We start from the raw sequence: 24,087 nt of genomic DNA, 5'->3' as shown, positions 1-24,087 counted from the left end.
GGATCCTAGCCCCTTGAGTTATATAACTAAGGCCCCCTTTTTCTCTCCACATTGCAATTTGCTGCCTTTACATTTTGCCGTAATGTAAATTTTTCCACTTGATTTCATAGTGTTTGTCTTTCCTTTGTTTTTCCTCCCTTTTTAAATTTCAAAGGGAAAAAATAAGGGAAAAGAGAAAGAAAGAGAGGCAAGGAGCCCCTGTCTCTCCTGGCCTCCTGGAACCCGAAGCCAAAGCCACTCGGACTGTGAGAGGATGGGCCTTGCTGGGAAATTGCTCTGCTCTGGAGGAGGATTTTTCTCATACTGCACCGGAGGCTGCCTGAGGCGGGGAACAGCCTGGCTTTTAGAGCAATCCAGGCTCCCTGGGTGCTGGGGCAAGAGGTGGTGGGCGTGGAATCCTCGTGGGAGCCCCTTCCTGTTCCCCTGCCTGCGGCTGGCAGCTCAGCTCCTTCCTGGTTGATCCTGGGACCGGCAGGGGTAGGCCTCCATGGTAGTCAAATGAGTGAGCAAAAGAATGAAGGAAGGAGTTGGAAGAAGAAGTCATGGGAAGGAGGCGAGGATGCCCAAGCTGAGAGCTCAGGAGGAACAGGGGCGCTAAAAGCAGGCTACCACTGTGGGAGACCTTTCCCTTCTGCCTGCCCAGGCCGCCTGTGCCACGGTGGGCACAGCCCACAACCAGGGGTGCCCTGATAACAGGAGATTCGTGGCTACTTGGAGGGGGTGGCCTTGAAGGATGGTGGGGGACTTCTTTAGATGGGTGGAAGCTGAATGTAGGTACAATATTCCAGCTTTGTATAAACCTAAGCTTGCTGGGGTGCATGAGGGTGACACCTCCAGGTGGGAACTGTTGTAAGTGACTCCCCCTTACTGTCCCTTAGAACCTGCAGGTTGCCATGTCTCAGCACCTCCACAACACGCCCTGATGGTCTGTGCTGATGGGAGAGCCAGCATGGACTTCCAGGCAGTAGAGGACAGAGAAACCGGTTCATTTCAGCATGAACCCTCACTTAAGGGTGGGAGTTGCAACTTGCAAAGTGTTTTCAATTTCTTGGGTCTCAGCAAGGCAGCAGCTCCTCAAGAAAAGTCAGACCAGAGTTCAGATCTGGCCTCTGCCTCTTAAGCTGTGTGGCCCATTTCACCAGCCTGGGCCTCCCTGTACTCTAGGACAAAACTAGGTGAAGTAAGGTGGTGGAGTCCCCAGGTGGAACCTACTTCTTTCCTTCACTGCACCTCTTCCTAGAAGCTGTTTCATGCACGTGTTTACTGTTTACTCCAACCCTGAGTGGAAGCTGTGTGGGAGTAGGGCCTTTCCCCTCCTCACAGCTGCACCCTAGTGTCTAAACCGTGCCCATCATGGAATAGATGTTGAGTAAATATTAGTTGACTCTACAAGGGAAAGGCAGTGGTAGCATGTGAAACGGGAAGGAGAGATGTGAGGGGTGGGGCCTTCGCTTGCCCTGCGGAGGTGCCTGTAGGTGTGTGTGGTGTGTGGGGACATGGGTAGTGTGGGCCTGACACCCAGTGGGCTCAGGAAATGTGCTTCCGCTGGCCTGGAGCACTGCCCCCTTGAGCCTTCTCTCCTTTCTGGTCTTATTTCCTTGACTGGACTGTGAGCTTCCCAGAAAGGGGTCATGCTGACTACCATTTCTTAAGGACCAACAGTGCCAGGAACCGAGCAGGACACTTTAGGATGAGTGAATGAATAAGTGAGTGAATGAGTGAGTGCGTGAACACAAAGAGCCGGCCCTGCCTTTGGGAAGCACAGTTAGAGGCTGACACTGACACAGACCATCAGCTGGACGTGGACCTGGAGATCAGCGAGAAAGGTCACCAGATCGTAAATGTAAAGGGCAAAGAGACCACAAAATACAACAGGAAACCGAGATTAAGTTTCCGGAGTGGAGTCTCTATCACGTGCATGTCAGGGCAGTGCCTGGAGCCAGGGGAGGGTGGAGCGTTCCAGCTCGTACCAGGGAGGGCTGGCCAAGGAAGAGCCTGGCCTCAGGGGGAGATGGGATTTCAGGGGCCAGATGGCTGGGAAGAGAAGGGCAGCCCCAGGTGGGGAGGCAGGCACAGGTTCCAGGTCTGCACGCCTCCCCTTCCCTCTCTGTGGATGCCACTGGGCTGGAAGTAGCTGCGTGACCCACTTCACGGATGAACAAAGGGAGGCTCGGGTTCGCCCCTGTGAGTTCTCTATCAGATAGCACAGCATAAGGATTGGAATGCCCTCGCTGTCAAAGAGTCTCAAAGTTTTTTCTGGCCTGAGTTCTGGGGTCCAGAGTTACTAAGCATTGACATTTTGCCACATTTACTTCTGATTACTTTTTAAACAAATAAAACGTGAGTTTAGTGGAAGCTCCCCCGTGGAATCCTGCCCAATTCTATTCCTCTCCCCCCCTCCCTGGAGGTCACCACAATTCTGAAAGTGGTAGGTTCCCTTGCTATCCTTTAGTCTTTCAACAAACATTTATTGAGCACCTACTACGTGCCAGGCACTGTTGCAGGCATTGGAGCAATCTGACTCTATGCAGCTTTTCTTCATATATATGTCTGTGCCCAGAAATAGGGGGTCCCTGGGTGGTACAAATGGTTAAGCACTGGACTACTAGCTGAAAGGTTGTCGGTTCAAACCCACCCAGAGGCACCTCAGAAGTAAGGCCTGGTGACCTGCTTCTGAGGGGTCACAGCCTTGAAAACCCTATGGAGCAGTTCTACTCTGCATATATGAGGTCACCATGAGTTGTAATTGACTCGTTGGCAATTAACAACAGCCCATGAATAATAAATATGATTCTACATGGGTCATTAAATTCTGCATGAATGGAACAGGTCATACTGAAACTTGCTTTTTTCACTCAACTTTATGTTTTCAGGATTTTGTCATGTTTTATTAATCTTAATTACATAATAGTCCATTGTACGAACTCACCACAGTTTATCCCTTCTTCTGTTGTAAAATATTTAGGTTCTTTCCGATTTTTGGCTGTTTCAAGCCATGCTGCAGTGTACATCTGTGTGTGTTTCTCCTCGGACCACATGTGAGAGTTTCTCTGGGCCTGAATGTGGAGGGCCGTGCTGGCTTGTAGGAGATCTGCATGGTGAACTTCACTAGGTATCCCCTCTAGGAGCCCTGGTGGTGCAATGCTTAAGCACTTGGCTGCTAACCAAAAGGTTGGTGGTTTGAAAAGACCTAACAATCTGCTCCCATAAAGATTACAGCCTAGGAAACCCTATGGAGCAGTTCTACTCTGTCACGTGGGGTCTCTATGACTAGAAGGCAAACAACAACAGATAGCCCCCATTGTTCTAGAAGTGTTCTAGTTGACACTCCTTGATCAGATTGTTCCACTTTCTTGTGGAGGGGGGGCTTGAGGGATGGACCAAGGGCAGGTCAGTTTTGACAGGTGAGATGGCAGAGAGGGGAAGGGAATGGTCTGGAGCCAGGGCAGGCTGAAGTGGGCACCACAGCTGGGGGTGGGGCTGGGCACCACTCCAGGGGAGGGATGAGGGCTCAGGTGAGCACGTGGGCCCAGTTAGTGGGGTCCAGGAACAGGGAGGTGTGCGATGCCACAGCACCCACTGAGGCATTTAATCCCAGGCAGCTTTGCCCATACTCTGCTTACACTGTGACGAAGCAGGTGGGCAGCAGGCAGGGGGCTGGCCTGGATTCTAAAACCTTGTGCAACGGTGGTGAGAGCCTCATTTGGAGGGGGCTCGGCCCTGCAGCTGTGTGACCTGGGGCAAGGAACTGCCCCTCTCTGGCTGGCTCAGTTCAGTTTGGGCCAGGAGATCTCTGAGGTCCCCCCAGCCCGCTGTGTTCAGATGTTCTTGGCAAATGGCTGTGGCTTTCTGCCTGGCCTGGCGGCTGAGGCACTGGCTTGGCCAGGATGGCAGAGCTTGGAGCCAGTGTCTGTCAAGGGGCTGGGAAGCTGGGGTGTCGTGTGAGGGGCTCACCACGGGGACCCAGGAGGGCCTAGGGGGCCATGGGGAGGGAACCCCAGATTCCTCTATGCCCCTTCCCTGCTTATGAGCCTTTCACCTCTGCCCAGAGATGGGGAGTGGGCTTGTCCCTGAGGGCTATGGGGGCTTTTGCTTATTATCTTTATTATTAGTATAGACTCAGGGACTCTTCTTTCATTAGATGAGAGACTGTGGGTGTGGGGTGGGGAGAAGTCCCCTCCCTGGTGGGGTGGGTTCTGAAGAAGGCGTCTAACTGCATCACCAGGGCTGTTCGCTGTGGTTCCCATGATGACGGAGCTGCTGACGGAGCTGCCAGAGAGGACTGCAGCCACAGGGGCTGGACGCAGGGAGGGCTGGCGGGCTTGGTGGGTGACTTAGGGCTGTAGGAGTGTGGGCTGGTATACGCGAGGGTGGACTGTGTGTGATTGTGTACACTGGTATGTGCTAGTGTGCGCATGTCTGTGACTGTGTCTGCACACACATGTGCACATGTGTTCAAGTGTGCACACCAACCTACCCAAGCAATGGAGGCTGCAGAAGCAGCTCTGGCCCTTTTATCTCAGGTACGTGCTATGAACTAACTCTTTTTCAGTTGTAGGTAGTGACGAGAAAAGATAACTTTCTGGGGTGGGGAGGAGGCTGCAGGAAATGGAGTCAGAAGAGACCCAGTGACCTGGGCCCTCCCCTGTCTCTGGCTGAGAGAGGCTCTGGATGCAGACCCAGACTGCAGTCCCGTTTACGGCTGTGTGACCTCGGCCAGACTGTTCAGCACCTCGGAGCCTCAGTTTCCTTATCTGTAAGATGGAGGTGTTAGCAACTGCCTCCAAGATGTATGAGGCTTAGTGGAGACCGGGCCCAGCAGTGCCAGGCGTGCAGTGGGTGCTTAGTCAGTGCTGGGCCCTCTCGGGTTGCCCAGTCTTCTTGAGAGGCTGCAGCATGGGGGCAAGGGGGCAGCTGAGGCAGAGGCTACACTGCCACCAGCCCCTTGTCCCCCTGCTTCAGCGTCCCCCTAAGCAGTGATACTGACAACCTGGCAGGCAAAGCAATGGGGCACTTGGCTTCTTACCCTGGGGGGCAGCCACAAGAGGGGCTGCTCACCCAGGGCAGGCGCTGTGCTCAAGAGGTGCCCATACTCACATTCCCCCGACATTTCCCTGACTCCACCACCCAGTCCCTTCTCCATGTGGCCTTGGTCATGACATATGGCTGCTGGAACTAGATGGCCTGAATTCAAACCGGCCTCTGCCCTCAACTCTCTGTGTGACCTTGGGGAGGCCACTTAACTTCTCCACACCTCAATTTTCTCATCTGTATGTTGGAGATGTGGGAATGATACTGTCCTCAGATGAGTGAATCCATGTAAAATTTGCAGACTAATATCCAGCTTGCATTAGACACTCCATAAATGTTCACTGGTATTATTGAGCTACACAGCTGTGCATAAATGCCTTCCAAACCCCCCGGTAGCCACCCCCGCCCCCCGCCCCTTGTGGTTGCAAGACTATCAAACCCTCCTCAGACCATGCTTGCATCTCAAGTACCTTGTGACTCACATTCTTGCTGACTAAGCTGTGGTCACCTCATTCTTCTTTTACCAGCAAAAATGAAGCGTACAAGATAACCCCTGGGGTGCCAGGCAGGACCATCACACCAAAGCTCTTAGATGGAGCATCGCCCATAAATATTACCTAATAGTTTCTCCCTGTTCCATAACAATTAACTTCCATCCCTGTCTCCCTCCCCTCGGTCTGCCCCCTGCCCCTGGCTCCCCTTCCTCCTTCCTGGAGCCAGGTGGCTCGTTCTCACCCCCATCCAGCCTCCTCCTCTTGTCCATCTGTCTCCCCAGATTGGGGGAGAAATGTTGCAATTGGCCCACTTTCTAACTAGAAAGGTACCCCATGGAGGGTTTACTGGGAGCTGAGTTCCTGCCCGGCCACCATTACTGCACGGCCAGTGCTTTGGGTGGAAGGCTGGCTCCCCTGGCTCTCTCTGTGACCCGGGACTGGAAAGGTCCTAGTTCTGCCCAAGGACCCTCGCTCCTTCCTTCTCTCTCTTTCCGTGTACCTCCTGGTACCCATACTCTTCTCCAGTACTTGGGACTTCTTGGGTGTCTTAGGAGAGACCTGAGGGGCTTGGCCTGTCTGGAAGTGGCAGAAAGTAAGGGGGTGTGAGCTGGTCAGGGCTGAGGCAGAGGGGTATGGCTGCCGTGCTTGCTGCAGAGAACTAGGGATGTACGTGAGACGTGCGTGTGCATGCGTGTGTTCTGTAGCCCTGGGTATGTTAATGTAACCCTTCTAGTTATTGTACTCTGTTTTCCCCGAAATGCTTCACCACCTGCCTGTTTGTGCCTCCTACCTTCTAAGACTTGGCTCAGTGTCACCACCTTTGGGCAGCCTTCCCTGGTTGCCACCTCCTTGCCTATGGGTAGGGGCCATCCTCAGAACCACTGTTCTTAACACCCAGAGTGAGGCTGGGTGCTGGCACTTTCCCCGTGGGACTGGTGGGTGGGTGGTCTTCTCCTCTGCACTGCAAAGTGTCCAATGTTCTGGGGCATCAAGTCTGTGCAGAAGGCTCAGGTGGCCCCAGCCTGGAGTGATAAGCCATTTGGAGGCCTGGGGGTGGCAGCCAGGTACCCAGCCAAGGTGGTTGGTTTAGGCATTGACTGGGGCCCAAAAGGATCCTATTTGGGATGCAGTTGGGCCAAGACCCTGAGTGGGACCCAGAGGAGGGCCACGGTCTTAAATAAAGGGTTCGTCTTTATTAAGAACAATCCCTCACACTTTTCTATCGATTAAGCCCTGACTTTGCCACCAGGGGCCCTGAGGGTCTCATTCTCTGGGACCCCCAGTTCCTGGACCCCAGTAGGCAAGGACCTACATGGCTCTGTGCAAACTGCTTCTCTGAGCCTCAGTCTCCTCATTTGTCAAATGTGGTTGATGATGGAAACTGTGGACTGCAAATGCTTTTATACAGGACATCAGGTGAGGTTTAAATACACAAATGATACCTGCCCCCCACCTACCACTCAAGAGAGACACGTCTGAGGCTGTGAACCTGCTGTGTGAAGTACAAAGTGCTATGAAGTTTCCCAAGGCTTCAGCCTCACAGCCTGGGTTTGAATCCTGGCTTCACTGTGTATTGATTATGCATCCTCAGGTAAATCGCTTCCCTGTTGAGCCTCAGTTTCTCCGTCTGTGAAATGGGGATACAAATAAGGCCTATCTCAGGGGCTGTTGTGAGGATTAAATGAGTGAACCGCTGGCAAGTACTCAGTGCCAGGCACGTAGCACATGCTCAGTCAATAGCAGCTGTCACATTTGCAATGCACAACATCATGGGGGTAATTTAGTCTTCTATTACAGATGGGAAAACTGAGGCCTAGGAAGGAAAAGTGCAGTGCTGGAGGTCACTCTATGAGTTTGTGGCAGAGCTGGAATCTGAACTCAGGACAGACCCTGCCCCCCACCACCCCCTAATTTCTTCTGGCTGAGCTCTGGCTTGGCGGGTTGGGAACTGGGCAGACTGGGAAGAGAAGGCCCAGGAGACTGAAGGGGGGACAGTGAGTGATAGACAGGACTGGCACCCAGGGAATGAGCCAAAGGGTGCAGATGTGGGGCTTATCCAGTGATGGCTGACATAGCAGAAGGGATAGGGAGGGTGGGGAGCAGCTGGATCATTGGGGAGATCCCATCAAAGCTGATTGCAAAGAGGGTCTTTGCATGGCTTCTGCAGGCTGGTGGGTGGGTGGGTGGGTGGATGCGGGTAATGGTAGGCTTCTTGAAGGGGAATGAGCTCAAGAGGCAGGCAGGCTCTGGCCTCTGTCCCCTTCCCCAGGACTCAGGAAGGAAGTGCTGAAACTGGGCCAGAGAAGTAGGGGTGATGGGAGGGCCACCAAAGATCCTCCTCTGACTCCAGCAGAGCTTTTCTGGTGTTCTGCCTGGAGCTCTTCCACTAGAATTTCTTCCCTGGGCTCTTGTGCTCCCTGCTGGGAATCTGATCACAAAGAAGGTAGGGAGGCTGGGGTGTCACTGCCCCCTTGCTGAGCCAGGGTGCGTGGTGGGACCTGGAACGCCTACACATTAAGTGGCCTGCGAGCACGTGGGAAAGGACCTGGAGGAGAGCTGGAGGTTTGCTAGAGCTGGGTTTGCAGAGCTGCTGCCCAGGATGGGTGGGCACCAGGTGGCAGCCACGTACGCTGCTCTTACCAGGGGCCTGTTGATGAGCACCAGGCCAGGAATGGGAGCCCCAGGAGGTTGTGTGGGGTTGGGTGTGAGGGGTACTAATGGCCCAGGGTAGTCAGTTTACTCTCATTCTCAGATTTAATCTTGCCCAAATCCTTATGAGGTGGTTACAATAAAAATAACCAACATTTACTAGATGCCAGACTTTGTTGTATTTGTATGCATTAACTCACTTATGTTTATAACAACCCTTTGAAGTAGATAATATTATAATCTCCTTTTTTACAGATGATGCATTTGAGGCACAGAGAGGTTCAGTAACTGGTCAGAGGTCACACAGCAGTAAATGGTAGAGCCGAGATTTGAACCCAAGCAGTCTGGCTCCTAAGAACTCTGCTGTACTCTTTCTTCCCAGCAAAGTATTTTATATATGAGGATACTGAGGCACAGAGAACTTAAGTGACATGTCCGGGGTCACCCAGCTGGTGAGTGGTAGAGCTGAGTTTTGCACTGTGGCTGTTCTAATTGCGCAGCCCATGCCCAGAGACTGGGACTTGGGGGCTAGGAGTCAGGTTAGGGGATTGGGCATCCCCCCAGCCCTGGAACATGTGTGTGTTTGTGTGTATGTGTGTGTGTGTGTGTGCATGTATGTGTGTGCTTGTGTGTATGTGGAGCCTGAGTCTCTCACCCCCCCGGCTGACTGGTGCCCTTCCCGCAGGGGGCGTGTGCATTGCCCAGTCGGTGAAGATACCACGGGAGCCCAAGCCAGGCGAGTTTGACAAGATCATCCGGCGCCTTCTGGAAACCTCGAATGCCAGGGCAGTCATCATCTTTGCCAACGAGGATGACATCAGGTGAGGGCAGGCAGTGGCGGGGCAGGGAACCGGGTGTGGGATGAGTCTTGAGTCCCGCTGGAGACTTTCCTAGACCAGCCTGACTGCCTTGGGACCCAGGGGGTGGGAGTGGTGAGCGTGTGAGCTGGGAGCCCCCTCAGGCTAGGGCACAGGCTACTGTTAATGGGCACTCCGTCCTGTGCCCCCTCGTTATTTCCTGAATCCATTCCACACACCAAGAATGATAAACAGAATGCCTTAATGGGGCGGGGTGGGGGGTGGGGGGAGGGCTAACGCCATGGGCTTGAGCCAGACCACCTGGGTTCTAATCCTGCTCTTCTTTCTACTAACTGTGTGACCTTAGGCAAGTTTCTTAACTTCTCTGGGCCTCTTTTGGAACCCTGGTGGCACAGTGGTTAAGAACTCTGCTGCTAACCAAAAAGTTGGCAGTTTGAATTCACCAGCCGCTCCTTGGAAACCCTATGGGGCAGTTCTACTCTGTCTTATAGGGTCGCTATGAGTTGGAATCGACTTGATGGCGATGGGTTGGGCCTCTTTTAGCTTTTAAAATAAAAGAAAGCTGACAATGCCTGCCTGTGATAAAGTTGTGAGAAATGAATGTGGGGCACGGCATAGGGCTTAGAGCAGGGTCTAGTTGGCAATAGGTTACCCGTAAATGTTGGCCACCTCTCAGCCCATCCCTTCTTTCTTTGGAGAGCCCATAGCAGAGGGAAGAGGTCTGGGCTCTGGGTTCTAGTCCTGGCTGAGGCACGGGCGTGCTGTGGGCAGTCTCCTTCCCTCCCTGGTCCTCAGTCTCCACATGTGCAGAGTGGGAGCAGGTGGACTCCGGTGTCAGGAGTATGCACGCAGAAACCCTGGGCCTGCCCACCTCTCTTTGAATCTACCCTCGAGTCAGAGTCAGAAGTAGATGACCTCTGAGCACCCCTCCTAATCCACTTCCCTTTCTTCTGCCTTTTCCGCTGCTACCACCTCTCTAAGACTGGCTGACAGGGCCAAGATGGGCTAGACCTTAGAGATTCCCCAGTCTGAAGGGGAGACACAGCCCTGCCCTCAGAGGTTCCCCAGTCTGAGGGGGAGACACAGCCCTGCCCTCAGGGAGCCCCAGTCTGAAGGAGAGACATGGCCCTGCCCTCAGAGGGCCCCAGACTGAGGGGGAGACATGGCCCTACCCTCAGGGGGCTCTCAACCTGCTGATGAGACACGCCCCCTGCCCTGAATCTGGTGGGGGAGGCACCCCTCTGCCTTCGCAGAGGAAGGTGAGACAGCAGATGTGGTCTTCCCCAGGCCTTCTCCCTTAGATCTGGTCAGAACTGGCAGAACGCGCTGTGCCCTCAGCTCTCCCCAGCCCACCGTCCAGCCGTGGCTGCCCTGTCTGCTTTTCCACCTCCCCATTGCTAACCAGAGTCCAACCTGGGCCTATTCTTTCAAACCCTTTTTCCCAACTGCTGTTTCCAGTTCATAAGCACCCGATCCTGGACTCCTGAATTGCAGTAAAGCAGAGTTCCCCAGGGACATTGCCAGGTCCCTGGGTGTGGGGAGGGGGTGAGTTCTGGAAGATCACGAAACTCTCAAAAGCCAAAACGACCACCTGTAATGGGGGTGTCTTAGGCAGCCGAAGGCCAGTGAGGCGAGGTCCTCAGAGCCCCCTCTGATACCCTCAGAGCTGAGCACAGAGGCAATTCCTGACCCCCGTAAGCCTTATAGGATCCCCTAAACTGACTCTGAACAGTCCTGCAGCCCACCAGTCAGCTAGGTCCTGGGGCAGGAGGGGCCCTTCTGAGCTCTTTTTTCTTACTTCAGATACCAGCCCCTACTCCCTAACTCCAGCTCTCTGATCCAAAGCCTGGTACTGCTAAGTTCCCACACCCCACCAAGATATGCCCCTGCCCCTGGCCTACTGCTTTTGAGGGACAACTTCAGCTCAGACATTATTTTTAATCAATGGCTCCATGGAAAGGTCTTCAGCTTTCCCTAACCATACCCACATCCTTCCTGGCTCTCCCCCAGCTGTGGGCAGTGTTCCTGGGGGCACTCAGGCCCTGCACACCTCTCAGCCTGTCTATACTACTGTGTGAAGGACAGACGGTGGTGGGTGAGGGGAGCAGGGAGCCAGACACTGAGGTAGACCAGACAAGAGATGGGGCGGGGGCAGGTTAGCACCAGGGTGGTTGCTATGAAGCAGTACCATTTAGGAGGTAGAATCACAGGTCTTGGTGACTGATTGGTCGGGGGCACTGAAGGAGAGAGAGGAGTCTTGGATGACCCCCAGATTCCTGGATAGGATAACTGTGAGGGAAGTAGGGCAGGAGCAGAGAAAGGACTGACCAGTTTGGTTTAGGACATGTTGAGCCTGAGGGGTAGACATGGTGTTTCCACTTACCTTTAGGTCAGGGCGGAGGCTTCTCTTTTGCCTTAGTTTCTCTGTGACCACTGCCATTCTCCAAATGCAAAAAGTACTGCCCACTGACCAAAGTAGATGGAGTGGTGGAAAAAGCTCGGAGCTGGGGATCAGGAGACCCCGTACCCTCTAGGTCTCTTATTAGCTGTGTGATCTTGGGCAAATCACTGCCCTTCTCTGAGCCCCAGTTTTTGCATCTGCCCAGTGGGGATGACAACACTCTAGCATGAACTCTCAGAGATGTTGTTGTTGTTAGATGCCCTCGAGTCAGTTCTGACTCATAGCGATCCTATGAGAGAGATATAGGGGGGCTCAAAGCGGAAAGGGCTTGGAGGCACCAATCCCCAGATAACAGGAGGGGTGGGTTGGGTCATTTGTCCCAGAGAAGAGGCACCTGGGAGAGGGTGTGGAAGGGACTTAGTTTGACTCCCCGAGCATGCTACAGGAAGTATGGTGGGAGGCGGGTGTCATTTCTGGAAATCCACGTGAATTTTCAGAAACAAACAGAAGTAAAAATAAACCCAGGTGACTCTGCAGGGATGGAGGGTTGGGAGCTCTGGTCATCTTGGCTGGCCGGATGCAGGCAGGTATTAATAGGGATGTGGGTGTGGGTTCTGAGAGCAACCCCACCTGCCATTAGTGGTGACCTGTGGAGGGGGCCTGCCACAGGTGAGGGGGTCCAGGAAGTGTCAGGAGCTGATTGATGAGAGAGGAGAGAAGGGGCTGAGGTGGTGATGGACAGCAAGGCTAGCGCAGGCTGGCCCCAGCCCCAGCTCCAGGGCCTGGAAACATTTGTTTCTCTCTGGAAGCCCCAGGTCCTCCTGCCCTAGCTGTCCATCCCCTGCACAGGCCCACAGCCACTTCCAAACCCCGGTGTCTGCTTCTAGTTGTTGCTGATGGGACAGGCCTGGCCAATTTTTAGTCTTACTGCCTCTCACTGGCTGTGTGACCTTGGGCAAGTCTCTTGTCTCCTCTGAGCTGTGTTGGAGAAAGTCTACCCATTCCTCCCTGTTTTTTGCCTCCAAGGAGATGTCTTTGAGGGGCATTTATTCAGCATTGATTGAGCACCTTCTGTGGGCTCGATCCTGTGCTGGGCTCTAGGGTCCCTGCTTTGATTAAGACCACTGCTGCAGCAGGGCTGGGGGTGAGCACCGCTCCGCCCCACAGGATTCCTAACCGTACAGGGTGTGGGGAGAAGCTCTTTGAAGGGCCTGGGATTTTGTCACAGAGGGGTGGGTAAGAGGGCACTGGTGGCAGGGACCAGCATGAGCAGAGGGGTAAAAGTGTACAGGTGTGTGTGTGTGTGTGTGTGTGTGTGCACTAATGGATATAAATGTGAGGAGAGGCCAAGGGATGTGGATTTGGGCTTAGGTGGTGTGAGCCTGAGACGACAGAGACTGGGCAGATGTGGTTCTAGGGGACTGAGTGAGACGTGGGGAAGGTGTGGGCCTGGGACAAATATGGCCCTGGGGATAGGAGTGGGCCTAGGGGAATACACTAGACTTGTAGGCAAATGTGGGCTCAAGGGACAGGAATGGGCTGAGGGGGACAGGCATGGGTGGGAGGGGTAGCCGTGGGCCTGTAGGCCAGCGTGGGCCAGGAGTGGGGGGAACTGTGGGCTTGGGAGTACCGGCATGGGTTCTGGAGCAGCTGTGGGTCCCCGGGCACATGTGGCCATGGGGGTTCAGGCATGGCTTTGAAGGGAACAGGTGTGGGCTGAGGGGCAGTTGGGGTGTGGGCAGGTGGGGCTGCTGTGAACAGACACGGCTGGGCTGGGCTGGTGTGTGTTCCCACAGGCGTGTGCTGGTGGCTGCACGGAAAGCCAACCAGACGGGCCACTTCTTCTGGATGGGCTCAGACAGCTGGGGCTCCAAGATTGCGCCTGTGCTGCACCTGGAGGAGGTGGCGGAGGGCGCTGTCACAATCCTCCCCAAGCGGATGTCTGTGAGAGGTAGGCTGGTTGGCAGGACCACCACCGTCACCCCACCATCACAGCCAGGGTCATCTGGACTGTTCCTTCTTATTGTCTTCCTCCACCCCCTTCCTCTCCTGCTCCTCGTCTTCCCATATCTTTTCATTCCCCCTTGTTGGTCCACGGCCCTTGTGTTCTGAAGTTCTGGGCTGGGAGACCTTTCAGACCACATTCTGCCCAATGAGAATGGAATCCAGATTTAGGACCTCTGGTCCTTCGTTCTCAGATGTTTTGCATGTGGGAGATGTGCTCATGTACAGGAGGCTCATTTATCAGGGATTCTCCTTCACCTTTCACCCTTCCCTCCTCCTGCCTGGGGCAGAAGAGGCCAAGACCCTCAGCTGGCTTGGGGCCCTGCTGGGAGCTTCCCTCTTGCTGTGCGATGGAGCAGGGCCTCCCTGCAGAGCCGGCCTGGGCCAGGCAGGCCCTGGGATGTTGGGTTGGGGTTGAGCCTGCCCTGCCCTGCACCCTTTCCTCTCAGGACAGGACCTGAAGTCACCCTGGGCAGGAACAGACTGCTCTGGCTGGAACTGCACAGGGAGCAAGGCATGAAGTTCCCATTAATGGTTGGATTTGGCAGGGACCTGGCTGTCCTCATCACGGGGGGAGGCAGGCTCCCAGGGCCTTCTCCTCCCCTGCCCTCACCCATTCAATAGACACTAGCATTGATGGAGCTGGGAGGGACTTCAGACATCGGCCCCCTTCATCAAATGCCCCTTCATCAAACTTTCAAAGAGACTGAGGTCTGGGAAGAGGAGGAGCTTACTCAAGGTCACACGCTGTTTTCTGTTCACTCCAAGGTGGAGGGAGCACAGGCGGTGGACATTTCCACACCGCACCTCTCAGCCCCAAGTCATAAACCAAAAAAGAAAAAAAAACCACAACAAACCCATTGCTGTTGAGTTGATTCCAACTCATAGCAACCCTATAGGACAGAGTAGAATTGCCCGTAGGGCTTCCAAGGAGGTAATCTTTACCGAAGCAGACTGCCACATCTTTCTCCTGCAGGGTAGCTGGTGGGTTGGAACCACTGACCTTTCGGTTAGCAGCCAAGTGCTTTAACTACTTTCCCACCAGGGCTCCTCTCCCCAAGCCATAATAAACACAAAATAACAATAGCTGCATCTTAGTGGTGCCTACAAAAGCCAGGTCTCTTACAGACACCTCACGTAGTCTTCCCAGCAACCTTGTGAGACACTTTTATCCACATGCATTGAGGCTCAGAGAGGTTAAGTAAGATAAAGTGGCAGTAAGTGACAGTCGCTAGTAAGTGGCAGAGCTAAGATTTGAACCTAGGTCTTGCTTGGCAAGTCCCTTTTCTCTCTAGGATATTAGGAAAGCCTTTAGGGCAGTGATTCTCAACCAGGGGTGATTTTGCCCTCCAGGGTACATTTGGCAATGTCTGGAGACATTTTTCATTGTCTCATTTGATGGGAGGAGGGGAGGAAAGGAGGGGAAGTGCTGCTGGTATTTAGTGGGTAGAGGCCAGGGATGCTGCTAAACATCCTACAATGCACAGGACAGCCCCCTACAACAAAGAATTTTCCAGCCCGAAGTGAGACACCTGCCGTAGGCTAATCCCCCACCCGATGCCAGCATTTCCCCTACAGCTCTGGCAGATGGGTGTTTAGTCTCCACTTGTACAGAGAGCTCACCACTGGATGTGGGGCCTGTTGAACTCTCAGTCAACTGTGTGCATCACACAGAACAGTCACTGGGGTGGAAGGGCATTTGGGAGAAGGAAGAGGGCCTTTCACCCGCCACCGCCTGCCCCGGGGTCGGGGAAGACCTGGTCTGGAGAGCAGGGTTGGTGAGCCCTGCGGAGCATATGGAGGCTGCGTCTGTCCAGTGATGGGAAAGTTCTGTGCTTGAAGGGAGATGTAGGACTTGATCTTGCTGTGTGACCTGGACCCTGCCCTCTCTAGCCCAGTGTCCTCGTCAGAACCAGAGTGAAGCTCCCAGGTTTGGGCAGCCCCCACCAGCCTCTCTCGACCGTGAGGCCCTCGCTCAGATCTCAGGACCCCAAGGTGGCTCCCTCTCAAAGAAGCCCAATATTAGCTTTTGTTGGTGGTTAAAAGGCCGTGGAAACATTCTCCTCGGTGTACTTGTAAGATTACACATGGTCTCCCTAGGACTCAACACGGCTCTTTTCATTTTGAATGAAATGAAATGCTCTACATTTTGTTTTTGCCGCCTGAGCGCTGATTCAGAAGATCAGAAACCAGGGCAGAGGGAAGGATTTGGGGTCGGGGGGAGGGGTGGGGGCCGAGGCCCTGACGTCCTCATCCTCTGCCAGGCTTCGACCGCTACTTCTCTAGCCGCACGCTGGACAACAACCGGCGCAACATCTGGTTTGCGGAGTTCTGGGAGGACAACTTCCACTGCAAGCTAAGCCGCCACGCGCTGAAGAAGGGCAGCCACGTCAAGAAGTGCACCAGTGAGCACCCGCAGGGGGCGGGGCCTGGGGCAGAGCCTGATGAATGGGGGCCTTAGGGGGCTAGGCTGGGGCTGTGGGGGAGAGGCATGGTGGAGCAGAGTAAGGGAGATGCTTGGTTGCTAACCAAAAGATCGGCAATTTGATCCCACCCAGCGGCTTCGCGGAAGAAAAGACCTGGTGATCTGCTCCTGTAAGGATTACAGCCTAGAAAACCCTAATGGACAGTTCTACTCTGTCACATGGGGTAGCTATGAGTCAGAATCGACTCCCTGGCACCCAACAACAAGAGCCTATACCTGAGGGGCAGGAGGCTCAAGGGGCCCGAGGTGGCAGGGTAGCAGGAGTGAGGCCCGTTGGGCTGGTGCCTAGTGGCGGAGCTAGGAGGCCGAGGGAGCACATAAGTCACCATATAAGACACACGCATACACACACCTGCTCCCTCAGACACACCGACTCATGCATATACAGAGTGAAACACACAGATGTGGGCGCACACACACCACCACCCAGCACACTTGTATACCTACACTCACCCGGCAGATCAGAAGGGCAGGGCCTTAAAGGGGCAAGGCGTGAAGGGGCGGGGCACAGGCCGATTCTAGGTCTGATACTGAGAGACCTTTGGGTGGGAAGCAGTCTTGGAAACCACTCTGGTACCTTGGGTGGCAGAACCTCAGTGATGCTACTGAATGGGGGAGGGAACCCTGGGACCTTGGCAGAGGTGCCATTGGCCTCTGACTGCCTTGGGATTCATCTGCATGTCCCCAGGGTGGGCCCACAGAACTGAACTGACTCCAGCTGTCTGGGTGGATCTCTGGTTGCTTTACAGAAACCATCTCTACCCCCTCCCTCTGGGCTCCCTCAATCACTCGACAAACACCAGTTTAGCTCCCAGGATGTTTCTGGCCCTGTTCTAAGCACAGTGGATATAAGAGTGAATGGAAGAGTAAAACACCTCTTGGAGTTTTTATTCTAATGGGAAGACGTGATAAGCAAGATAAATAAGTAAACTATGGAATGTCAGAAAGAAAATGTGCGGCAGATAAAACCAGATAAGAAAGAGGATGGGAAGCGTGTGTGGGGAGGGGTGTGGGAGCGAGAGGGGCTGCATCTTTAGAGTGTCCAGGAAAAATCTCCCTGTGAAGGTAACATTTGACTGGAGCGTCAGAGAGGAGAGGGAGTGAGACATGCAGGGGGGTACAACTGGACGATTTCACAGACCGGAAAACAGAGGCTCAGAGGAGGTAAGTAAAGGAACCTGAGTTCCCACAGGTGGATGGTAGGACTGAGCTCTATGCCGGCAGCCCCAAGGGTAGCCATCCTGGTAGGTCCACAGTCAGACACATTTGCACTTGGGTCCTTGTGTGCTCTGGGTCTAGACTGTAAACTATATCACCCCAGATGGATAGGTGCAGCTTGGGCAGAGGGCCAGGTGGGCAAGGGTTGCTGAACCTGACCCAGGGACAGGCTACATGGAATTTTTGGCATCTGGACATCCCACCAAGGACAGGAGAGGAGGGAGCATGATGTTCAGAGGTGGCCACCCTCTGGTGGTCCGGGTCCACTGGGAGTCGCAGCCACGGACTGTGAGTGTCCCCTGGGTAAGCTCACAGGCAAACCTACCATGTCTGATCTGCCAGGTGAGTGCGAACGTACGAGTGTGCTGGGTGTCAGTGTGTGTGTGCCTGCTGCTGTATGTTTGACTGTCTATATGCATGAGTCGGTGTGTCTGAGGGAGCAGATGTGTGTATGCATGTGCCTTACGTGGGGACTTTGGCATTCCTGATTGAGCTAATAACCACAAACACCACTGTTTATTATGTATGTTCTGGACACTTTATACACATCATCTCACTTCACCCTCAAAACTCTAGGAACTCTTAAGATCACCAGAGTATAGATAAGGATGTGGAGAGTCAGTAAGTGCAAGTGACTTGCCCAAGGCTGCCCAGTAACTGCCTTAATCAGGCAGTACTCACAACAGAGTGGTGTAAGAAGTACAAATGGGCCTCAGCGTGGGAGGCTCGGCCCTCATGGGTAGGGTGACTGTGTATTCTGTTTACTCCTGTTTTCTTGGCATAATTTAATAATTTAATTTAATTCTCAAAAGTACTCAAAAGTGTGGATGAAAAATTGTGTAGTCACGCTGGCTTGGGTAGGGGGCTGGGTGAGTCTGGGGGAGGGCAAGATGGTAACTGGTGTCTCCTGACCCCAGTGTAGGTGAAGGAAGACTAGAGCAGGAATCAGTGGAGGGTGACAGCTTTGCTGTGAGCCTAAGGCAAGTCCTGTGACCTCTGGGTCTTTACTTTCTCATCTGAGAAATGGGCTTGATGGTGAACCACTCCAGACAGTGTCTGGGGATGAAAGTGAGAAAGCCTTAATGGAGGCACTGTGTGAATGGTAAAATAGAGGCTCTCAACCCTGGCTGCACGTAGAATCACTGGGGAGCCTTTAAAACTATACCCGGGCCCACCCCTAGATCACCTAAATGACAGTCTCAGGGGTGGGGCCTGGGCTGCGGGTATTTTGTAAAGCTTCCCAGGTGATTTAATGTGTGCTCAGGGCTGGGAACCTTGGGCTGGAGCAGTGGCTCCCAAGCTTTGCTGCACACTGAATCACCAGACATTTTGATTCCACTGGTACTGGGTGCAACCTGGACATCAGGATTTTTTAAAAACCACCCCAGGTGGTTCTATTGGGCAGTAAAGTTTAAGAACCACTAGCTCAGAGGGAGAGGTGAGTGCGGAGAGGGATGAGAGGGAGGGGTGAGTGAGGGGAGGGAAGTTGGCATGCGTTCCAGGCAGTGGGGAGTACAGGAGCGAAGGAGAGGCTGGAAAGAACATGGAGTATGTGTCACAAGGAGGAATGGAGGGTGGCACTTCACGGCTAACCCAAGTCCTTCTTGCTGCATTTGGAGCCCCAGCAGAGGCTGGTAGAGTCTTTGTGTGGCCCCAAGTCAGGCATGGTAAGCCCTACCATCTCTGGGTGAGGTGAGGTGAGGGGCAGGGAGCTGCTGGGAATATTTATGGGACCTGAGGCCCTGGTGAGGGGCTGGTGGTTCTGGCTTCCCCAAGGCCCTGCCAGAGGTTGAACTGAGTTAGCACCTGGGGAGAAGGCCTCAGCCAAGGAGAGTTGGGGTGAGCACCACGGAGTGCTGGCGCTGGACTGGGCACCTGGGAGAGATGGGGCAAGGGAGGGACTCACCCTGGGTCTGAATCTGGCTCTGCCTCTTCCTGTTGTGTGACCTTGGACAAATTACTTAACCTCTCTGAGTCTCAGATGCCTCATCTGTATAACAGGGACGTCAATGCCCATCTCAGTGGGTTGTTGAGGATTAGAGATGAAGTGCATGAAGCGGCTGGCTGAAAAATGCTGTGTATGATACGTGCGGATAAAGTAGTTGTCATTGTTGACATAGAAGAGGAGCAGGAGGGATGAGATTTAGATGCTTAGGTAACATAATAGCCCAAGGCTGTTGGTACCGATTGTGTTTGCTATAGGATCCCTGAGGAGGGAGGGCTCCACCCTGAGGGAGGCTGTTACTGTCATTCAGTTGCCATCATCTTGGACTTACAGCAACCCCATGTGTGTCAGAGTAGAACTGTGCTCCATAGGGTTTTTAGTGGCTGACTTTTTTGGAAGTAGATCTCCAGGCCTTTCTTCTGAGGTGCCTCTGGGTGGACTTGAACCTGCAATGTTTCTTTCTTTCTTTTTTTTTTTTTTTGGAGTTAGCACATGCTTTATTCATCACCTCATATCTATGGTAGGACCACCCCCATAGTCATCCCTCAGGAGCTGTCCACAAATTATAGATAAAAGATAAAAGTCCTTAATGCCAACCATGACCTTACTGACATAGCATCACCCACTTCCAGGTCCCTCTGACATTACTAAAAACTACTTTCACTTTTCGATCCTGCAATCTTTCAATTAGCAGCCAAGCATTAACTGTTTGACTACCCAGGGACTTCCGTCACAGGTGTAACACCCGTTTTACAGAAGAGAAAACAGAGGCAATTTGCCAATATCACAGCACTGGAGAAAGGCAGAGCTGGATTCACATGCAGGCCGCCTGGCTCCTTCCCTCCCTCTGCTCTGGGCCCATCTTTTGCCCTCAGCCAGCCTAGGCATGCTCTGTAGTCTTCGACAACATGCATCCCCACCTCCCCCGCTCTGTCTCAGAACCTGGCTTCCCACTCACTTTTTCCAGGTTGTCTGTCCCTCTGCGCTGCAGGCTGTGGATCAGCCCCCTCTAACCCCCTGATGCTAACATACTTGATAATCGGCTTCTGCCCTGTTTCAGTCCCACAGCCCTGCCCCGACCAAGATCTCACAGTGAACAAGCGCCACTCCTATGCTCCTCTTACCTACCAATTGCTTCACCACACCCATTCCTTCCAACCCCAGGTCAGCGATGTCCCCGGTGATCTTCCAAGAGGGGAAGGACCATCTCATCCCAGGATCTTACACTAGGGAAGATCCAATCCATCCCTCAGGGCTTTCTTAAGTTGGGTTCTCCTGGGACAAGAATTTGAGAGCAAGTAGTTTATTTGGGAAGGGATCCCAGGAAATACAGGTAGGGGAGTGAGGAAGTGAGTCAAGGATAAAGGGTTTGATAGCAAGCAGGTTATCACTGAGGACAACTGGAGCTTAATTCCACTGGGGACCTCTGAGGCAGTGAGGAACACGCCTCACAGTTATCCACTGGAGGCATAAGGGAGCTGGGGGATGTGTCACCAACTTCCATCAGTCATTGGTGGAGGGCTGCCCCCGAGGGGCATCAATTCTCCAGCACTTCTGGCCGGCTAGAGTCCCTGGGTGCTGCAAATAGTTAATGCACTCAGCTGCCAACCAAAAGGCTGGCAGTTCGAGTCCACTCAGAGGCACCTCGGAAGAAACTCCTGGTGATCTGCTTCCAAAAAATCAGCCTTTGAAAATTCTATAGATCCCAGTTCTACTCCGACAACTGACTCAGCAGCAGCTGGTTTCTGGCCTGCCAGCTGGGTGGGCAAAGAGGGCTTCTGTGGCTAGAGAGAGCCTTAGAAAGAGTGGCTGGTGCTGGCAGTTGGACATTGGGCTGGTGTGTGCTGAAGTGGTAAGGATGATGGCTATGGGTGGAGCACTCATTCTTTCTCAAAAATACAGATAGTAGCATCCTGCAGACCTAGGTGTGAATCCTGGTGATGCCATTTCCTTGGTCAGGTTACCTTGCCTCTTGAGGCCTCAGCTTCCTCTTCTGTAAAATGAGGCTATCTCACACATACCCGCTAAGAGCCCCGTCCCTGGCAGAGTGCTGCCTCCATCACGGTTTCCCCGAGAAGTGATGCGAGTAGATCTGCAGGAGCACTTGCAGGTGGCCCACGGCTCGCCCCACACCTGAGTGAGATTGGGGTCATTGAGCAGGGTGCCTCTTGCAGCTGTCATGGCCTGCGGGAGGACAGCGCCCGCCTCCCTCCTCCTCTCCGGGCCCCTCCCTGGAGCCCACAGAGAAGGGTTTGGGAATCAAAGTCATAAACAAGGCAGATGTGGCATCCGTTTTTCTGATGGCGCTGGCAGCCAGGTGATGGCTGAGTGGAGGAAGGCCCAGTTTATGAGGAGATAGGAGAACTTTACTGCTTGCTGCTCCCAGGGGCTGGGAGCCTGGAGAGGGAGGGTGGCTACATCGTGGCTGGGGGTATGTGGGGAGATACTGATCATGAGTCTGTGAGAACAGCAATAACAATAGTAGTAACACTAATAGAAAGAATACAGTTGGCATTTATACAACATTTATTGCACATAAAGCTCTGTTCTAGTGTTTTAACATTCGATCTTCACAGCAACCCATATTACAGATGAGGAAACCAAGGCACGGAGAGGTTAAGGGCTTGACCAAGACCACACAGGTAGTAAGTAACAAAGCTGGGATTTGAACCCAGGCCATCTGGCTCTGAGATGTCTGGCCTCAGGGCAGCTGATGTCCCAGCCCCAGGGCCCTCCTGGCTGCCCCAGCCTGGGCTTTGAAGGATATTCCCATGGCCACATTCCCAAAGGAATTTTAAGGAAGCCTCCTTCCTGGGGAAAGAAAGGAAGATCAACATTTAGGAGCACCTATTATTATGTGCCACCCGTTAGGGGAACTTGTATTTGCTCAAACCATCGGCCACATGGTGGCCAAAGGGACTCTGGGTCTTTTCTCTCTATGCTGCTTCTTACTTGTTCAACCATGAAACCAACCAGCATTTATCAAAGGCTGACTGTGCGCCTGACCCCATGCTGGGCTCTATGAGAGAGACAGACCTGCCCTGCGGAGCTCCCCCTGCAGGTGGTAGACAATATGACCTTGCTAACAAGGTGGTGTATCATGGTGTGGCCTTGGCAGTGGGCCTCCAGAGAGGACCTAACAGTGAGGCCAGAGAGGGCAGATCCAGGCTTCTTGGAGGGAAATTGGGACTGCTGGGAGACTAGGGATGTTGCACTTTTAAATAGGGAGGCCAGAAGGCCTCGCTGAGAAGGTGATACTTGAGCAAAGATGTGAAGGCAGTGATGGAGCGAGCCACGTGGAGATATGGGGAAGATCATGCCAGGCAGAGAGTACAACAGGTAGCAAGCACAGCATGTGCAAAGGCCCTGCAATGGCATCGTGCCTGTCAGGTGTGGGGAATAGCAAGGAGGCTGTTTTGGCTGAAGCAGGATGAGCAATAGGTGGGACATGAGGGCAGAGAGGTGGGGTGGGGGTGGGGGTAGATTGCAGGGGACTTGCAGTCAATTTGTAAGGATTTAGTCTTTTATGCAGAATGAGACAGAAAGCCATTGCAGGATTTTGAAAGAGGATTGACATGATCCGATTTATGTTCTAACAGGATCACTCTGGCTGCTGTATGGAGGGGAGACTGGGGATGAAGGCCAAAGTGGGAGACCAGTTAGGAGGCTGTTGCTGTAATCCAGGGGGAGACAATGGTGGCCGTGGAGGTAGTGACAACGGGTCAGATTCTTTGTAAATTTTGCAGTAGGGAGCAGAGTTTGCTAAAGAAGGTGAGAGAAGGGTGACAGGAAATCAAGGATGACTCTAAGATTCTTGGCCTGAACAAGGAGGTGGATGCTCTGAGATGGGGTACAGGCTGGGGGAGAAAATCAGGAATCTGGTTTAGGACATATAGAGCATAAGATGCCTATCAAGCATGGAATAGAGAGCTGAAGTTGGGGGAAAGATCTGGTCAACCGTGTAATTTGGGAAGTTGTCAGTACTTAGATGGGACTGGCTGGGATTGCGGAGAGAGTGATTGTGGTTAGAGAAGAGATCAAAGACAGAGCCCCAACACTGAACGTTGCTGGGGGAGGGAAGAGGAGCCAGCAGGGGAGCTGAGAAGGAGCTGCCAGGGAGGTAGGAGGGAAACCGGAGTGTGGCGTGCTGGAAGTGAAGAGAGGGCGTCAGGGAGGAGGCAGTGGTCAACACTGTCACGTGCTGGTGAGGGACCAAGTAAGATGAGGACAGAGACTCACCGCTGGGTTTCACCTTGTGGTGGCCATTGGTGACCTCGATAAGAGCAGTTTCCTTGGAGAGGTGGGTGCGAAAACCGAACTGGAGAAGCCCAGGAGAGAAACGAAGGAGAGAAGTTGATGCCAGTGAGCAGAGACAATGCTTCTGAGGAGCTTCGCTGTAAACAGGAACAGAGAAAGGGATGCTAGCTGGCGGAGAAGTGAGGTCAGGAGAGGCTTTTCTTTTGTTTGTTTTTTAAAATGGCAGAAATGACAGCATGTTTCTATGTGGATGGGAAAGATCCAGTAATCCAGTAGAGGGAACAATAGATGGTGCTGGAAGGGGAAGGGACTGACGGAGCAATGGGGGAACATGGGAGAGGGGGCGCCCCTAGGAGGGGTTGTTAGAAGGGGCACAGGCAGCTCATCTGCATTTGACCTCGACTCAGACCCCCCAGAGCCGTCTCCTCCTCCTCCCAGCCCCAATCCTACCTTATCTAGAAGAGCCAAGCCCAGGCTCAGAGCCAGGAGGAGGAGCAGGGAGCTGCCTTTCCCAGGAGCTGACCTGTGCTCAGTGCTGATCATGGCCTCTGCTGCAGGCGTTATTCTTCTTTCATGGTCCTAGCACCCCAGGACCCTTCAGATGAGGGAACTGAAGCTCAGAGATGCTAAACAGTTCTCCCAGGACCACCCAGCAAGCGAGAGGCTGAATGGGTGCTTTTCAGCTGGTCCCATCTGGCTCACAGCTTGTTGCTGGGTTGGCATTTCTCAAACTGGGGTCTGTGGACATCTGGGAACATATTTTTGAGGTCAGCCTTTCAGGGACC

The 24,087-nt window shown here is 53.5% G+C and overlaps 1 protein-coding gene across 3 annotated transcripts in view; it reads left to right on the top strand.

The window, feature by feature from the left end:
• Positions 1–24,087, top strand: part of GRM4 (glutamate metabotropic receptor 4) — a 134,069-nt gene that overhangs the window by 82,130 nt on the left and 27,852 nt on the right. For 2 of the 3 annotated variants that reach the window (XM_004389821.1, XM_004389823.1), the window contains 3 exons: positions 8,860–8,995; positions 13,190–13,344; positions 15,662–15,802. In XM_004389821.1, the coding sequence (XP_004389878.1) occupies positions 8,860–8,995; positions 13,190–13,344; positions 15,662–15,802 (432 nt within the window). The remainder of the gene's footprint in view (positions 1–8,859; positions 8,996–13,189; positions 13,345–15,661; positions 15,803–24,087) is intronic. The other variant, XM_004389822.1, reaches the window with a different exon arrangement.

This window comes from Trichechus manatus, unplaced genomic scaffold (genome assembly GCF_000243295.1).
Source record: "Trichechus manatus latirostris isolate Lorelei unplaced genomic scaffold, TriManLat1.0 scaffold00261, whole genome shotgun sequence".
In the NCBI taxonomy this organism is placed as follows: domain Eukaryota; kingdom Metazoa; phylum Chordata; class Mammalia; order Sirenia; family Trichechidae; genus Trichechus; species Trichechus manatus.
Note: the sequence above shows the minus strand (reverse complement) of the source record. Positions and strands in the feature narration are given on the sequence as shown.